This window comes from Amphibalanus amphitrite, unplaced genomic scaffold (genome assembly GCF_019059575.1).
Source record: "Amphibalanus amphitrite isolate SeventyFive unplaced genomic scaffold, NRLGWU_Aamphi_draft 000037F_arrow, whole genome shotgun sequence".
Lineage (NCBI taxonomy): Eukaryota > Metazoa > Arthropoda > Thecostraca > Balanomorpha > Balanidae > Amphibalanus > Amphibalanus amphitrite.
The window spans coordinates 339576-357598 of record NW_024881533.1 but is presented as its reverse complement, the minus strand read 5'-3'; the positions used below and the strand labels follow the sequence as shown (position 1 = coordinate 357598).

The window sequence follows — 18023 nt, the reverse complement described above, 5'->3', positions numbered from 1 at the left end:
ACTTAAAATAAAAAACAGGGGTGGATAATTAGGGGTTTGTAGCACCCCCTGGGATTTTCAGAAATCTCTACCAGTGAATAAAAAGGTTAATCATCAAAATATTATCACAATCATCCAGCAACACAGGGTATTTACAGCAACGCAGCCCAATACCACAGACAGCCTATAAACAAGCAGTGATGGAGGCGTGTTCAAAAAGTTAATATGCAGCTGTCGACACTAAATAGTCAGTGATTTTCCGTTAGAAATTTTGCGCAAACATCATCTGTATGGGCCTTCGAACAGAACCACCACAATTGAAACAAAAGCGCCAAAAAACTGGAATGTTTGTTTTTTTCGCTCGGGAAAGATATATACGCGCGTGCGTTAGGCTCCGCCCATAGCTCCGCCCACATGCGTGACGTCATTCGTGTTAGTGGACACACGCGGAGATAGGGGACGACATGGGCCTGCTCAAGCGCTTGACAACGCTTGACAGCGAAATAAAAAAGGTTTTTTGAAAGGTTAACTGTGCGCCACATTAAGTAACATTTAGCGCTTTTCCTATCAAAGGTCTATTCGTTGCCACGGTAAATGACGTAGCGAATAATATAATCCTTTTAACCCTTTTAACAACTTTTCCCTGACATACTGAAAGTGTTTACTATTTAAAAAATAGACGATTGTGATCGTTTGCTATTTTGATGATTGTTTGTATGATAAAAAATCAAAAATATCCACCATAATTTATTATATGTCATAATATCTGTGGATGACCAACGGTCAGTACGAACAAAGCACGAAGGCTTCCTTGATCAAAATTCATATTTGTAAGCTTGATTCGTTTCATGATGGTATATAATTCGTTTATAGCATTGGTTTGACTACGTGAATTGTGCGGAATCCAGTTCCAATTCCACAAACTGAAATACAGTTCTGTATATCAATATACCGTGATAAACATGGGATCGGTTGTCGCTCGCGCACGATAGGAGGGGAGCCATAAATGTTTCCAGTACCCCCCAAAGACGTTTCAATTTTTCAACAAAAAACTGTTAATTTTGATTTATTATCAATTATTTTGCATTTTATTATCCTGATAAAAAGTCGTAGCTTTCTTTTTTTGGAAATAATATTAATTTGAATCATTTTTGGACTCTGGCAAGTGGTACTACGACAAGATTCTTACAGATATGCTACAAGAGGACTGTTGCGTCAATTGCCTTAAAGTGACCCCCCCCCCCCCCCTCCCCGACCAGCCAGCAAAATTAGTATTGGCCATAGCTGGTTTTACTTTGGCTAGCTTCAGTACTTTACTCTGGCTGAAGTACGGGCAGGGTCTGGAGCTCTACGGGAGCTGTCACACGATCCCAGAGTTTGCCCGCACTGCAGCTGGACTTATGCCGCATTGCTTCAGCCGTGTGATAGCTCAACTGTACTTCAGCTACAGTAAGCCAGAGCAGCCAAGAGACAGTTGGACCTGGCAGTAGCAATGCTGTGGCAGGGAGGCGGACTTGGCAGTCTGAAGCCATACCAACTCTGGAGCGCTAATGGCAAAGAGTGGCTAGCTGGAGTAGAGCCATATCAACCCAACCCCCTTGTTCCGCTGGCATTCCTTTTTCACCGGCCCAAATCTGGCATGTCAGAGTTGCCTGGGCAAAACAGACTTGAGCGAAACCAAATTGCTGGCTGCATCCCCCCCCCCTTAGGTTGAAAGAAACTAAGGCTGAATTTTAATGGGGCAGTGTATTCACCACACAGTTGCTCATGTAATTTAGTAGTTCAAATAAAGATCATACATTCTCATAAATGTTGGGATGACTCTGTAAGTCTGGAACCTTTATTTGTGTCTACCAATTTTAAAAGGTTTGTCATTCATTTATTTTGGAAATAATGAGATTTCTATCCCTAATTTTTAGTCAAAAGTTTTAATAGATGCTCCCTGTGGTTGCAGTCCTGCACATGGTATATTTCATTCATGTATTATTTGCAGGTGACTGGAACAGCTCACAGTGTCCAGTTGTCACTGTGAGTTAGTGTGCCTGGCACAAGGCAGAACTGTCGGCCCAATGGAAGGGAGGGTATCCCACAGGCGGCCGTCCACCTCCAGACGAGCTAGCAAGTCAGGCAGCATTCTTGCCAGGATATTGCTCTGTGATGAAGGACCTGCTAAGCGAATGGTCTACAAGAGACCACCTTTATCCAACCCAGACCCTGAGTGGTTCCCAGACGAAGACAGCCCTCGGCAGTTACGCCCAAAGAAGCGCCCTAAACCCAAAAAGGTGAAACTGAAAAAGAAAGCCACTGCCCCATCCCCACTGCCAACAAGAGTCAATCCTAAACGAAAACCCGGACCGAAGTCTAAGACTGCCAATGCACGGCGCGACAAGCTGGAGGAGGCGGTGGCCGAGCGGCTGCTGCTGGAGGCGGAGCGGGCGGCGGCAGCGCGCCGGCGCCGGCCGGTGGCGGGGCCGCCCAGCCGGCCGAGGAGCTCCGAGACGCCGGCCGACAGCGAGACGCCCTCGCCGGCGGGCTCTCAGCAGAGACAGGGCCTCGCCGAGGCCAAAGACGAGCCGGCAGAGGACGCCGAGCAGGAGGCGGCAGAGGCCGAGCAGGAGGCGCCAGAGGACGCCAATGATGTGGTGGAAGCCGAGCAGGCGGGGGAGGTCGAGCAGGAGACTGCGGAGGACGAGCAGGAGAGTGCGGAGGAAGCCGAGCAGGAAGCGGAGGCGGCCATGGACCAGCGGCAGCCGCGGCGGGAGAATCTGGAGCATCTTCAGCAAGAGTCAGACGGCGAGGGACCGGGGTCGGAAACGTTTGACAACGACCCAACGTCAGCATCGGAGCCAGCAGTGAATGGTGAGCGCTGTCAGCCCCAGAGGACGCATAAGTACACCCGCCGACGCGAGCAATTTGCTGCCGCCGCCAGTTCCGACAGCGACACTGACGACGAGACTGGACCGGGTCGACGGAGAGCGAGAGAGGCCAACTCGAGCGAATCCCGTGCCCGCGGCGTTGTCAGAACCCACGGGTCGGCGGCGGTGCGGAAAGCCGGACCCCGCTCGGTCGACCACAGACCGGGCGGCTCGGCACGGACGGTGACGGTCGCGGAGCCCGGCAAGGTCGACCCGGGCCAGGTCAAAGACGGGGCCGACCCGGACGAGGTGCTGTTCGGCGAGGCCACCGCGGGCGAGGGACAACTGGCGTCTTCAATGATGCCGACAATCACTAAGAGTAAGTGGTTCGAAGGCCATAAGCTGCGCACCAGGCAATGACGATAAATAGTTCGATATTTGGTTCATTCCTGAACAAAAGGCATATTCATGTGTTCCGTGTCATGGTAGGTTATGTGGTGGTCAGGTTCGCAGTACTTCATAAATCGAGAGTATTTTTAACAAAAATAATGTGTGCTTTACAGCGTCTCCTTCTCTTCATATATTCATCCGTACGTCGTGGTTGCAGCTTCCATAATTTTGCCTTATTTGCCGTACATTTGTTGCTGTATTTGCTCCTGTCCGCCCATTGCTTCAGTTGGAATCACGTTTGGCCCCTGCCTTTTAACGTTTTCCCGTCTATAATTAGGTGTACAGTTGCACGAGCTGATATTTGTACTCCGATTGTCTGGTGTGCCCGCAGAGGGGATGCGGTGCATACCGCGGATGCGGCACCTGCTGTTCCAGTCGCGCCTGGTGCACCGTGCCGCCGCCGAGTACCTGGAGCTGCTGCCGCCGCCGGAGCCCGACCAGTCGGCCGACTGCGTGCCGGCCGGCAGCCGCGGCCGCCGCCTGCTGGTGCTGCGCCAGTCCCGGCCGGCCAGCCTGGCCGACAAGGTGCAGGACGACCGGCCCGCGGCGCGCCAGACCGTGCTGCCGCCGGCCAGCATGCCGCAGGCGCTGCGCGTCATCCACGAGCTGCGCGTGCAGAACCTGCACCTGCAGGCGGCCCTGCTGCGCGCCGGTATCGAGCCGCTGCGCCCCGCGCCCGAGACCCAGGCCGAGCCGGGCCAGCTGCCGCGGCTCCGCCCCGGCCGCGGCTCGCACAAGGAGCTCGCCATGGTGGCCGCCACCCGTCTGCGCCACCTAGAGCGGCTCGAGGCGGGCATGGAGCGCGTGTTCAGCACCGCCCAGATCGGCATCATCTGCGGCGAGGATAACCGCGCCGTGAAAAAGTGGTCCGAGAAGGACCTGTGGCGGGCCATCGAGCTGCGCACCATGTGCTCGCGAAAGGTGTTTGACTACGTGCGCGGCTCGCTTGGTGTGCCGCTGCCGTGCGTGGCCACGCTGCACCTGCGCTGCAAGGGCCACCCGGAGCTGGAGGCGGCGCTGGAGCGGGCCGTGGGTGCGCCGGCGCCGCGCTGTCCCACCTGCCGCCGCAACCGCGACGACGCCGCCACAGAGGAGGAGCGCCGGCAGTACGAGCCGCGGCCGCGGCCGCCCAAACGGCGCCACAAGGAGGACGGCGCCGCCGCCAGGAGGAAGAAGGCCCGACTGCAGGTGGCGCGGCGGACGGGCCGGCCGGTCGGCAGCGGCGTCCAGGTGCCCTCCGACGGCAAACTCATCAGCTGGAAGCCGATCGAGCCGCCGTCGCCGCGGTTCGCCGGACCGACGGCGCACTGGAGCACGGTGAATGCCGAGGATCAGTCCGCGTCGGACGGCGACGACCAGAGCGACGGCGAGTACTCGGACGAGCGGTACGCCAAGTACCGCGACAGGGTCGTCCAGGAGCCACTGTGGATGTAACCACCCCTGAGCTCGTGGATCCTGTCAATTGTCACATGCCGTACAGACCGTAATCGTTTTGCTGCATGTCGTGTAGAAAGCGGACGCCTTTCAGTGTAAGTATGGTCGCCTGCGGGCTTTTCATACCAGACATTTTGCGTGCCTGGTTGGATGCAGCCAAGCTCCTGTTGATTCATTTGATGGCCAAGTAAGTGGGCCAATATAACAAATACATTGTTCACCAACACATAAAGCATGCCTTTCGCCTCGTATGTTGTGCAAGAGCTTCACTAAATCAGACGCGTCCGTGCGAGTGGAAGTGAGTTCCAGTTATCGCGTCTCAGATGAACCTAACGATGAGCGTGTATTGTATGGCTTATTCAACCTTCGAAGCTAGTTCAGAGATCCGAGTTTTGGGGGCGATCTTCATTAGTCGGAGATCCGCGTCACCGCGGCGTCATCCACCGGTGGCCAGCCGACTTGACTCACTCATGAGCGACGGATGGATGCGGGACAAAATCCCGATATGGGATTCAGAATTATCAGTTGGCGGAAAAAAAATCGAAGGAGCTTGAGCACTTCACCACTGCCGAGACCAGCTCTACAAGAGACAAGTCGCAATTAAGCATCTTTCCGTCGTTGCCAATTTGCAAGAGCGTCGCATGACTAAATTTCATATTGAACTCTCGTCCTACTAGAGCACTCTGGCATCACGATGACTCGCTTTAGACTTGCCACTCAGCTCGGCTGTCACGCCCCCATACCGTGCTCGGTTTCCCACCACCCCGCGACTTGTGGGCCCGGCCGTGTGTTGGGCCCATCCCTTCCCCATCCAGGTGGTCCACTATTCGCTCCGCCCGGTCCTGTCCCCGGCTCTACTGTGTACCCTCTCGGCTCGGACCGCTGCCATCTTGTAACCGAGTTTCCACTCCACCCAGTCCCGAGTCAGTCAGAGTTCGGTCGCCGTTTTTTATCAGCACGTTATCTATTTTTCCCATATTAGGAACAGGAAGCTATTGCTGGCGTTTCTTGGCCTCTCATTGATCAAATGTATAAACTACGTGAATCTGACCAATGAGGAGCCAAGAAACAGCAACTGCGACCGAACAACACCCGGGCAAGTGTCCACTCCGCCCGCTTCTATCACACTGTCTCCGTCCCAGCCCCGCAGTCCCGTACCGCCCCACTCCGCCCGCTTCTATCACACTGTCTCCGTCTCAGCCCCGCAGTTCCGTACCGCCCCACTCCGCCCGCTTCTATCACACTGTCTCCGTCTCAGCCCCGCAGTTCCGTACCGCCCCACTCCGCCCGCTTCTATCACACTGTCTCCGTCTCAGCCCCGCGGTTCCGTACCGCCCCACTCCGCCCGCTTCTATCACACTGTCTCCGTCTCAGCCCCGCGGTTCCGTACCGCCCCACTCTGACCCGGTCCGCCGCGGCTCGCCGTGCCGCTGCCCCCTCCTCCTCCAATATGTACTGGCGCGTCTCCGCACTTGATGCTCCGTCCCATTCTCACCGTGCAGCCTGCTGTCACGACCCGCATCGATCTCAACCACGCAGGTCGAAACAGTGAGTGACTGCTCTGCTCAGTGACTGCTCCCCGTGCCCTGCCCCCCCCCCCCCCTCAGTGCCACATTTCCCACGCCGCCCGCTCCGTTAGCTTGCTCCGCCCCGCTCCCAACCCCTTCCGTCTCCGCTGTCCCAACCCAACCCCGTATCTCGTCCGCCCCTCCGTTCAACACTCGGGCGGATTGACACAGCGTCGGTCGTGTATTGGTAGGGAGTGTCTAGGCCTGCGGCGGCGGCACGGGCACCGGCTCGACGGGCTTCTCCTTGGTCTCCGAGTAGGGCTCCTTGGGCAGCTCCTCCTCCTTGGGCTCCACGATCGTCACGTGGTCGGGCAGCGGCTTCTTGGGGCCGATCTTGCCCGTCTGGTCCCACGGCAGCATAATCTTCACCTTGATACCGAGCACGCCTGCAACGGAGCAAAACAGCGGTCAGCAAACCCAACGAAGCGCGGTACAGTGTCGAACACACCACTACGCGAGAACGCTGACAGACACTGATATTTCCAGCGATTGTTTTCAATATCTTACTATTGAAAGAAATTAGCACGCAAAACATTTGACGGCAGCAAAATGTTGAACGCAATTATGGCGCGCGAATGACAAAACATGGCGATATCTAAATAGGGTAGGGTGGGGTAATTTGAACATGTGGGGCAATTTGAACATAGTGTGAAAAACACAAAATTACGGAAAATCCATAAGTGGCATGACAATAAGACCAATGAGGGAAATTATCGAACAAAAAGGGCTATCATATGAACGGGGTTTAAAGTTTCAGGGAATGAAGATGTTGACGCACACTGTAAAAAAAATCAATTTCGCAAGTAAAAACGCCTAAAAACACGTCATTGCAACTTCATTGCAGCGCAAAATCTTGCATTGCTAGCGCCTAATACGCAACGGCTTTTGTTGTACAATGACCTAATCAGTGCCTTCAATCCAAGAAATTTGCTTTTGAAACCTGTTTTTAAATATGGCAAAATAATTTTAGCGTGGGGTAATTTGAACATAGTGTAAGAATTTCAGTGAAGACAGGGATAGCTCCGAAAAAAACAACGCTCCCAGATTTTTTTTTGCCAATATTTTCGACCCAAAGCAGTAGCAGATTAGTGATGCCAGTTTTATAAAATTTGCGTCTAATATCCGTCTAATAGGTATCCGGCATTTTCGTTAATTTCCGTTCAAAAATGTTACAAGTCATCCATTTGTCCAAATATGTCCGAAAATTACGCATTAATCAACACCCAAAACTGTCATTTAAATTCCTTATAATGTAATTTTACCAGCCGAAAAGTGTTCATTATATTGAGAGCTTAACAAGCTTTCCATTCGCCAATCAATGCTATGCACGATTACTTTATAAAAAGCGCTGAAGTGTAGCAAGCCATCGTCCAATGTTGTCCACTCTGCTACCTTTGTCCAACCAATTCCGAATTGGACATTGGACAAAATCAGAACTCTAAATGTCCAGGTTTCGATTGGCACCACTATAACAGATGCAATAAGGTTGGGAGTTTTTATCGAACAAAAATGATAGGCGTTCTGTTAATTGAAGAGAGGCGAATTCTGTCAACTGACCGGTGTGCAGCGTGCAGATATTGATACTCTGCAATTGTTATTTTTGTTGTTGTGTTGATTTTTCAAGTGAAGGTATGTTTAGAATTGTTCTGCCTATTTGCTTATGGGTCAAACAACATCGGTACTGGCGAGACTATCGTTTTTATGACAGGTAAAGGCAGTATGTTCAAATTACCCCACGGTGGGGCAATTTGAACACACCGTGACTTGGTGGAGAAGTGAGGCTATGCTATTCAAGGTATGCTCGGCTCGTCCAAAAATGAGGCTTGCATGGTGAAAGCAAGTGACACTTGCGCTACTGAAGCAGTTTTTCTTCATCCAGGGTTGAGCTGGAATTTGGTACAACGGAGAAGACGTAAAAAATATGTTCAAATTACCCCACACAACCCTATTGAATATCTTGCTTCATAGGGAATGTTGTAAGTAAAAATAAGCATAGAACGATTCAGCATGGCATGTTTGTTCGAAATGATCGAACGTTGTGCAATAATGTTTTGCATTATTGCACAAAAAGTAACGAAATTCCGAACGTCAGGACCACTGGAGCTTTGGGTTTGTAATTACAATGTTTTATTTCGTGTTTTTGGTCTTCGTGAAACAGAAAGTTTGTGACTTCAATGTTTTTTACAAACTTTTTCTTGTCAAGTTTGTAAATTGTCAACTCAAAATTCATACACGGAGGTTTCGTCAAATCCAGATCTCAAATGTTGGTAATTATTTCTTGTAAACTCAAGTTTTTTTGTAATTACAAACTTTGTTAGTGAAACAGGTCTCTGGTCACAGGTCAGGTCACCAGAGGTCAGCAAAGATACAATCTAACCCATTTCAACGTTTTTCGACAAACCGGCGTGTAACTCGGTAACCAATAGAGCTACAGCGCCACTGAAAAGCGCATTCGATCGATCTTTTGACGCCCTTTCGCTAGCATGTCCTCAGATTTCACCTCATATCAACGGTTTAGCCGTAAGGGGACAAAAACTCTAAAAATAGCCGTTTTCAAGAAAAAAAAATCCAAGGCTTGGTGTTTCATTTTTCAAATGAGCAAACATAAACAAACTGTTCACGAACAAGTGACGTCATCGGCCGAATTTTAGTGAACGTACAGCGAACAGCTCACGAACATCCATGAGCTGTTCGCTAACATGTTGAAAAGGGGTTGGATAAGATCACCTACCTAACCGTTTCGCTCCTAATTGAGCTAGAACCTCGCAGAATTAGGGAGCGTGTATATCGTAACGTCGTTACGAGATACATTACTAACTGGTATTCAATTTTAAAGTCTGAGCCAACCAGTGACTCAGGTCAGGTGTCCAGGTCAAAGCTATTCGGGTCACAAAACTACTTAGTCACACTGCATACCATTCGGTGTGACAGTTCTTTCTGAGTCAATTGATGGTTCAACCAACTCGCCAGCTCAATTTGTTCGGGAGTTATCAGCGAAAAGCTCGGACTGCAATCAACAACCTTATTGGACATCTTATATGACGTCATGCAAGGTCTGAAATGCTCAATTCAATTCAAGCCTCAGCGTTGCAAGGATCATTGCAAATCATGAGGCCATGTGCTTGAGATTAGTATTGGCGCATTTTCACACTTAACCCGCGCCCTGATGGGGGGGCCATTTTGCCCCCCCCCCCCTGTGGTTTTTCTTAAATAGCAAGAAAACGGCGGTGCGCAGCGCCGCCAAATTTTGGGTACCTTACCGAGCATCAATTTGACACCTTCACACAAAATTTCAAGTCACAGGTCACCTCGGGTCAGGAGTTATTGAGGTCAAACTGAGGTCATGTTCGAGTAAAAATGAGCAAAAAACATGACATCTTGAAACGCTCACCAATTCTACAGTTAACAAGCAATTTTAAAGTTCTTTATGTGGCTGTGTAGAGAAAAGACGGCACTACAAAACTGCTATCTCGGATTTTGGAAATTTTGGGATTTTAACCCTCCGAAATAAAAATAATTTTTTTTTAGAAAAACTCAAAAATTTTCCCAAAAAAATCGAATTTCGAAAAAACGGAATATATGTGATAGTCCCTTCGCTCTTCGATATACATACAAAGTTTCAGATCGATACCTGATCGATACCTCTTTTTTTCCTTCAGCAAAACATATTCTGAACTGACCCCAAGGGCTGCCTGTCCCACATAATCGCATTTGGCATATAAAATGGACCATAAAACATGCATCACATGATATTTTTAATTTGTGGCCCTCAGCGACCTGACCTCTGTGACCTGACCTGGTATCAGTGACCTCAAATAGCAGAATATGTGTTTGGCGAACATTTCCCCATCGATAATTTTCAATGAAATGCATTTTACTCGATTTAACAACGCATTTCCTGAAATGCCTGTAAACGGTGAAAATTCGACCTTTGACCTGACCTATGACGTCATCGGTTTGACCTAGGTCAACGAAATTCGGTCACAAGGTAGTTCCCCGTTGGGGCTATCCAACGCCGTTTGCCGCTTGTCGCTATGTTGCGTGGTTCTCGAGATCCTAGGGGGCCAAAATGCCCCCCCCCCCCCCATCAGACCGCGTTGCTCGGCAGACCCCATCAGGGCGCGGGATAAAACATGCCGGCAACAGTGTGTGTCACTGTATGAGAATAATACCGCGAAAGGTATCAAAAATGATAGCGTGTTAATGAACGTTCATGAACTGTTCGTGAACAGAGCACTGTTCGTGAACATGTGACCTTGAATGAAGGAATTCGTTAACTATCAAATAAGCACAACAAGCAAACAAACGTTGTTCACGAACTGTTCATGAACAAATATACAAACACCAAACCCCGCGAAAAAAGTGTTTTTCAGTAACAACTTTTGACTGAAGAAAGGCAGGAGTTTCATTTTGCAAGCATCGTGATCTTATCATCATTAACTAAGTTGATCCTTAGAGGTTATTTTGTAAATTTGACCTAGGGTCAATGTAATGACCTGACCGGAAAAGGTAATGTTGCGTATCAATCGATTCGTAACGTCGTCCTGAACAATTTAAGCTATCAAATGTTATTGCAAAAAACAAACTGTTGGGGACCTTCCATGACCCGAGATGACCTCAGGGACATAAGGAGGGGTCACGGGTGCAATTTTCTGGTTCAGTACCTATGCCAATAAAGCCTGTTTGCCTGGGTTAGAAGGGTGTTTAGAATGACGTTCGTCCAAAAGGCGCCTTTGAATTTTTTACCATCGACTTATAACGGAGACGGCGCAATATTGACGTGACCTTGGATCACCAATATCAAGATTCTCGGAGATATATCTTCAGCATACTGTTACTCTTATCTTTTATCAATCGCTAACAGTTTCACGGCCATCGCTCAGCCGGTGTAGCTATGATAAGCATTCCTAACTTTTTCTGAAGTGAGGTCACTTAACGTGACCTGGTGTAGATACCTAGGCCTGAAATTTTCACATGTGCAGAAAGGATGAACGAGCACAGAACAGTTGTGCCGTTTTAGATGTCTGCAAAAAGGGCAGGGGGTCCAAACACCCCCCCCCCCCGCGCGGGATAAGGCACATCACGAAGCGCAAAGCCCCTTCTGCCCTCCGCTGGCTGACACGGCACCGGTTCCCGGCAGTCCATTCCCCGGTGGTCGTTACTCGTTACAACTGCGACAGACGTTAGGTAATGCGGTTCATAGCCCATTAACTCTAAGGATCTGATGGAGGATAAAATCGGAGGCAGTCTTCGTTGGCAAAAAAAAAAAAATGTCTCGCTGTTGGTAAATATGTTTCCCTTGATTAACTATTTCAAAACATTAAATCCAACAATTTTTAGAAGAAAAAAATAAAGCAAGACCTTTTTAAAGAAGCATGCTACGTTTCTCCACAACATAATTATTTTGAGGATATTGTTCAACACGCAACTAATAAAGCAAGCCAAAACAGAATCGCAAAGCGTTCTTGATAGAATTTCTTTTTTTTAGAGCTGACAGTGCCCATTAGTTGAATACAATGTAATCACGTCGTAATCTGGAAGCGCCCAATAGCAATATAGGCACTAGTGTGCTTAGTCATTGCCCACTCTGCGGCAGGGGGACGGTGGAGTGGGTCCCGGCCCGGCAGAGCCCGGCCTGCGGTCACGGGGCCGGCGGGGGCCGCAGCCGGCGGACCTCCCAGCGGCTCACCTTGCCGGAGCAGGACGTGGCGGCAGGCCTTGTCCACGTAGTCGTTGACCGGGTTACCCGAGTGGATCATCAGGCCCTCGCCGAACTTCATCGACTTGGCGCGCTGTCCGCGCAGCTTGCCGGAGACCACCACCTCGCAGCCCTTGGCGCCAGACTCCATGATGAAGCGCAGCACGCCGTAGCAGGCACGCCGCACGGCCAGGCCGCCCATGAGCTTGTAGTGGAGCGACTCTGCCTGGGCGATGGCGCAGAGGCCGCGCGTGGCCACCTTCTCGGCGTACAGCTCCAGAGAGCCGTCCGGGAAGCCGAACCGCTTCTGCACCACCGAGGTCAGCTCGCGGATCCGGCGGCCCTTCTCGCCTGAAAACAAACAACAGCACTGTGTCAACATTCCATAACACCCTTCTGATTGCAATGAGAATGCATGATTAACTGATTCATTGATTAATGGCTAAGGAATTGTCTCAGCAGGAACTTGCTTACAACAGTCAGAAAACTGTCAATTTACCAGACTAACCTTGATGAAAACTTACCATAAACAGCTTTAATTGGTGTTAGCTTTTTGTCATATTGATTTTTCTAAATGGTTTATCATAAGAATCATAAGTATCAGATATTTTTTTCATGTCAACTTTGAACTTCACTGCTAGTGATGCACACATGGGCATACCAGAATTAAAAAGGTTAGAGCTAACTTGTCATATTAATGCATATGGCATTATCTTTAAACAGTTTTACCAATTTAGCTAGTAGTCAGATAAATTGGTCAGGAATCCAACAGCACATCTGATTTGAGCTGTACTACAGTCTTTCCTTAATTTTTGCCCTGAAAACAGCAGTACACATGGGGATATGTTTCAATAATACAGACCAGATACCTTTTTCATATATATCTCAGTAATAATTGATGCACTCAAACATTTTAGTCTGTGTTGTTGCCACTGTTGCTTTTTTAAGTACCTACCTAATTCAGATCAAGGTGAAAAAAGGTTTAGTTATGGCATCTTGTTGCAATATCATGTTCTGCAAACATAAGCTAGAAATGCCAGACATCCATCCAAAGCGGTTTGTATGTGAACATTAGAAGATGTTAGCCATGAACTTCTTAAAAGCTGTTTACACTACAACTTGAAGCCAATACTATGGCTAAGCTTGCAAGATATCACAGATGGTTTAAAATGAAAACCAGGAAGTGTTTAAGGGTGACAGCTTGATTTACAATGAATTAAATTCACCTGAACATATATAGTAATAACACACATAAGGACACACTGATGACACCAGAGAAAGCAACTAAGTTCCCACCTAGGTGATCATGAAAAGTTTCAACAAGAGAAAAACAAACAAATGTATTGCTACCAAGCTTATTTGGTGGTATGTCTGAAGCTTCAATCAAACTACAAGAAAATGTTTGCTCAAAATGTGTGTCATTCTTGGAATATGTCTCACTTTCAAGGTACCATAGCTGCTAGTTTATTGTCTGAACAATAATGCATGCCATCACACATGGGATTGATACATGTTTCATAATCTATTTTCATTGTCTGTTTTACTTTTTTGGTTTTGACTGAAAAAGATAGCCAACTAAATGAACATTCAGATACCCAACTAAATGTCATTTAGAATTTATGTCACTGTTTCTACCGTATTTGGATTTTGACAGCATGTCCTGTTGATAGATCCCTGACTATCTTTTGCAGATGCCATAAATTAAATCTCTTCACATAACTGTCTTAGTATCTATTCTGGTAAATCCTTGCTGTACACAGGAAAACCACATTCTTTGTCAAACACACCGTGCTATAAAGAAGCATCACTGACATAAAATCAAACCATGCAAGAGAGAAAGCTTACTGCATTATTAATCCTTTGATCAGCATAAAGCATAGCAATCAATTTACTGAACATCAGCAAGTAAAACATTTATAATTGATTTGTCACAGACTTTCACCCATACTTTACTATGAAAGTTGTGTCAGGATGACACAAGGGCACCAACAACCCCACCAGCTCCACTCACCAAGAACGCTCTGGGTCCTGGTGGCCAGGATGATGATCTCCCGACGGCCCGGGGTCGCACGGACCTCCACACCGCTGTATCCATCCTCAGCCAGCTCACGAGTCAGAAACTCATTGAGCTCAGCCTCAAACACTCCCTTCTTCACAAACTGAAAAATGTGAATAACAGCATATGTTCACATCAAATAATGATTGTCTTTTTTTACCGCAAAATGCATTTACTGTTCATACTGCGACCTGAACGACACGCAACAGTGATTTTAACACGCATTACGTTGCATCAGGTCCACGCCATTTTTGCGATGATACCAGTATTATTTGGTTTATGCATTATAGCTTATAAAAAACAATAAATACCTTCTTTTTCGTTGACAGGTCCCTCGCCATGTTTGCGGTGTAAGGGGAAAGGTAGACACGCCGGCGCTGCCGTTTATCAAAGAAATAAAATATTTAGGCAGACAATTTATAAAAATGAGTTCGTTTATGTCTTAATTCAGACAAATTGAATGTCAAGAAGTGTTTGAAATTTATATTTTACTGTACAAAAGGACTTATATGTTCTGTTGTTCTCATCTTCCCTGCATTCAATGAGGCGAAAAATGTATTTTGGACAACAAGATTAAAGTTTTGTAGTTTCCGAATGCGTAAAAAAGTAGATAAGAATGATTTTTTGCTTCATCTTATTTTTTTCTCGACTTTTGTCCTTTGAAAAGATAAGATTTTATATTTTTGCTTCCGGTCTATTGATGTGATAATGGCGCGGGTGCGACATAATCTGCGCGGAATGAAATTGTGCCCAAGCTTGTGCTACGCGAATTTATGGAGTTCTATAGCCTTGGAATTTATTAGAGTTAGTGCACAGTTTGGCTCGGCTTTTATAATTATTAGTTGATTGGATTTTACTACAGTGATTGTGTGGGCCTATATTTTGCCAACACTGAATTGATTCGAGTGAAGTGGCGCGTAAACTAGGAAGTTCCTCGTGACCTCGTTTCAATTTGAATCCACCAAGCATCAGACATTTGTGAAGATGTCGTACAACTTCAAGAAAATCGTGGTTGTTCCCTCTTCGAAGGACTTCATCAACATAATACTGTCAAAAACGCAGAGGAAAACACCCACTGTGATCCACAAAGGGTACAAAATATCACGGATACGCCAGTTTTACATGCGAAAGATCCGATTCACACAGCAAAGCTTCCACGACAAGCTTCAGCAAATTCTGACAGACTTCCCCAAGCTGGAAGACATTCATCCTTTCTATGCTGATCTGATGAATGTTCTATATGACAAGGATCATTACAAACTGGCCTTGGGTCAAATAAACATGGCCATGCACATGATTGGAAATGTGTCAAGGGACTATGTTCGACTGATGAAGTACGGTGATTCACTGTACCGCTGCAAGCAATTAAAGAAGGCTGCACTTGGCCGCATGGCAACAATCATGAAGAGGCAGAACCAATCCCTGCAGTACCTGGAGCAGGTTAGGCAGCATTTGTCGAGGCTCCCTTCCATTGATCCAAACACAAGGACCATCCTCATCTGTGGGTTCCCTAATGTTGGAAAGTCCAGCTTCATCAACAAGATCACCCGGGCTGATGTGGAAGTGCAGCCATATGCTTTCACCACAAAGTCGCTATTTGTTGGTCACACTGACTACAAGTACCTCAGGTGGCAGGTGGTGGACACCCCTGGTATCCTGGACCACCCACTGGAGGACAGGAACACCATTGAGATGCAGGCCATCACAGCTCTGGCCCATCTGAGAGCTGCAGTCCTCTATGTGATGGACCCATCAGAGCAGTGTGGGCACACCCTGGATCAGCAGGTGCAGCTCTTTGAGAACATCTGCCCCCTGTTTGCCAACAAACCACTGATGGTGGTCTGCAACAAGTCTGATGTCATCACCATTGATGAGCTGTCTGATGAGAAGAAGGCTGCCTTGGAGCCACTGAAGAAGGAGGGCGTGCCCATCATGACCATGTCCACAGTCACAGAGGAGGGAGTCATGGATGTGAAAAAGGAGGCGTGTGAGCGGCTGCTGGCTCACCGTGTGGAGGTGAAGATCAAGACCAGAAAGGTGAACGACATCCTCAACCGCCTGCATCTGGCAGAGCCGGTGAAGCGTGACGACAAGGAGCGGCCGCCGTGCATCCCCGAGGCAGCCCGCAAGAAGCGCCAGGGTCTGGCCAGCAAGGAGAAGAGGAAGCTGGAGCGAGACATAGAGCTGGAGATGGACGAAGAGTACACCCTCGACCTGAAGAAACACTACGATCTTCCCGACGACATCAAGTACGACAAGATCCCGGAGGTGTGGCAGGGTCACAACATCGCGGACTTCGTCGACCCGGACATCCTGAGCAGGCTGGAGGAGCTGGAGAAGGAAGAAGAAATGCGCGAGAAGGCCGGCGTCTACGACAGCGACGAGGAAACCGACTCCGACTACGAGGAGGTCCATGAGCTGGCCACGAAGATTCGCAACAAGAAGAAGATCATGAAGATCGACAGCAAACTGCGGAAGAACAAGACGACGGCGACGATGCCCCGTACTGGCCGCGCGTTCAAGCGTGAGCGGAGCGTGAGTCGACTGCGGGACGACATGGAGCAGCTCGGCGTCGACATGTCGGACGTGGATGGCACCCACTTCGTGGCCACGGCCGAGGCCGACCGGTCTCGCTCGCTGTCGAGGCCGCGCGTCAAGAAGGCGCGCGCCGACTCTGAGGGCCGCGTCCGCTCGTCGTCCAAGACTCCGCGCGACGAGGTGGGTGTCACTGAGGAGACGCGCCTCAAGATGCGCAAGATCGGCCGCAACGCGCAGAAGAAGCTGGCTCGGGAGGCCAAGAAGGGCGAGGCCGATCGCGTCATCCTGGACATGAAGCCTAAGCACCTGTTCGTTGGCAAGCGCGGCGTCGGTAAGACGACTCGGCGCTAATCTGTCTGTGTAGAGGAGGTGCTGGAGACCGGCATGAGTGACTGGTGTGAGTGGTGTGTGAGGCGCTCCGTATGACCAGGCTGGATGGTGAGTGACGTCTGCGGAGATCTGGGAGCGAGACAACCAGTCTGGCTGGTAAGCTGTGATTGTCCGTGTGTAGAAAACAGGTCAGCAACGTGTAAATGAGAGCGAGTTTGCGGACCTTTTCCTGTTTTCAGAATATGGGAGACGAAGTACTGATTCAATGTGTAGAAGTTTGTGAATGGTTCGTTTGGGAGTCTGCAACTGAAGTAACTGATGGTACCTACCGTTGTGGATTGTTGTCAGTTGTTCTCTACGATGGAGTCCGTTTGCATATATGGAATGTAATCGCACTATTTTCGATAAGCGTTGTTTGGCTTTAGGCTGATCAGCCGGGGATTACCAGGGAGCGGAGTCCTGATGTATTGCCTTCTGTGCTACGACAGTGTTGGTTTCAGAGTGGATATCTTTGAAATAAACGGCGGCATCCGTAGGGGGCGCCATAGTCGATCGAAGTGTGCGAGGCGGTGCTGTGGTGTTCGGAGAAAGGATGCAGCGAACGACCGACAGCGAACTCTGAGGTTCCGCCGCTGGAGAACTGGGATACACGCTCACTTCATCGGTTTTTCGCTTTTTCGTACCTACCAAACTATACAGTATCTTGCCCCCCTCTAACGGTACTTAAGCCCCATCCAGTCCCATTCTAATGCCTTTAAAAAACTGGCCTTGGAGATGCATGAAGTCGGGATGCATGCTAAAAATGTTACCCATGCCCTCGAGTCCCAATTAATATTACGGAAATCAGAAGGCTTGGTGAGGCTCCGTGAGGGTTTAGGTCACCGTGCTAGTCGCCGCCGTTTTTGGCATGCCTTATCATATATATTTTCATCAGTGAGAATTTCAGGTCACGCAAGTGACCTCACCTCAGATCTATGGTATCCAGGAGTATAGTCTCGGATCAACCGGTGACCTCTTGGGAGCGGTGGGGAGGGGGGCATTCCCCCTCGTATCTCCGAAACAACTGGACAGATCCATAAAATTCAACTGGCGTTCGATGGCCCTGTGAAATTTGT

The 18023-nt window shown here is 48.9% G+C and overlaps 3 protein-coding genes across 3 annotated transcripts; 2 read left to right on the top strand and 1 right to left on the bottom strand.

Moving 5' to 3' along the window:
* The first annotated feature begins 1612 nt into the window (after positions 1-1612).
* LOC122372570 (treacle protein-like) lies at positions 1613-4950 on the top strand. Its single transcript, XM_043349931.1, has 3 exons — positions 1613-1845; positions 1973-3213; positions 3616-4950. Exons 2-3 carry the CDS (start codon positions 2049-2051, stop codon positions 4716-4718), a joined length of 2268 nt encoding a protein of 755 aa, XP_043205866.1. The 5' UTR covers positions 1613-1845; positions 1973-2048; the 3' UTR covers positions 4719-4950.
* A 1498-nt stretch (positions 4951-6448) lies between these two features.
* Positions 6449-14691, bottom strand: LOC122372565 (40S ribosomal protein S3-like). Its single transcript, XM_043349918.1, has 4 exons — positions 14352-14691; positions 13996-14143; positions 11976-12335; positions 6449-6672 (listed from the first exon to the last, which is right to left on the bottom strand). The coding sequence occupies exons 1-4, from the start codon at positions 14379-14381 to the stop codon at positions 6485-6487; spliced, it is 726 nt and encodes a 241-aa protein (XP_043205853.1). The 5' UTR covers positions 14382-14691; the 3' UTR covers positions 6449-6484.
* LOC122372564 (GTP-binding protein 4-like) lies at positions 14609-17460 on the top strand. Its single transcript, XM_043349902.1, has one exon. It carries the CDS (start codon positions 15025-15027, stop codon positions 16927-16929), a length of 1905 nt encoding a protein of 634 aa, XP_043205837.1. The 5' UTR covers positions 14609-15024; the 3' UTR covers positions 16930-17460.
* Positions 17461-18023: the final 563 nt, after the last annotated feature.

What these genes read in the sequence shown, in the direction of transcription:
- LOC122372570 (XM_043349931.1), top strand. Translation starts at nt 2,049, where the DNA reads ATGGAAGGGAGGGTATCCCACAGGCGGCCGTCCACCTCCAGACGAGCT. An exon ending in GATGCCGACAATCACTAAGA is followed by an intron (nt 3,214 to 3,615) that starts GTAAGTGGTTCG and finishes GTGTGCCCGCAG; the next exon opens with AGGGGATGCGGTGCATACCG.
- LOC122372565 (XM_043349918.1), bottom strand. Translation starts at nt 14,381, where the DNA reads ATGGCGAGGGACCTGTCAACGAAAAAGAAG. An exon ending in ACCTGTCAACGAAAAAGAAG is followed by an intron (nt 14,144 to 14,351) that starts GTATTTATTGTT and finishes CACATTTTTCAG; the next exon opens with TTTGTGAAGAAGGGAGTGTT. An exon ending in CAGGACCCAGAGCGTTCTTG is followed by an intron (nt 12,336 to 13,995) that starts GTGAGTGGAGCT and finishes GTTTGTTTTCAG; the next exon opens with GCGAGAAGGGCCGCCGGATC.
- LOC122372564 (XM_043349902.1), top strand. Translation starts at nt 15,025, where the DNA reads ATGTCGTACAACTTCAAGAAAATCGTGGTTGTTCCCTCTTCGAAGGAC.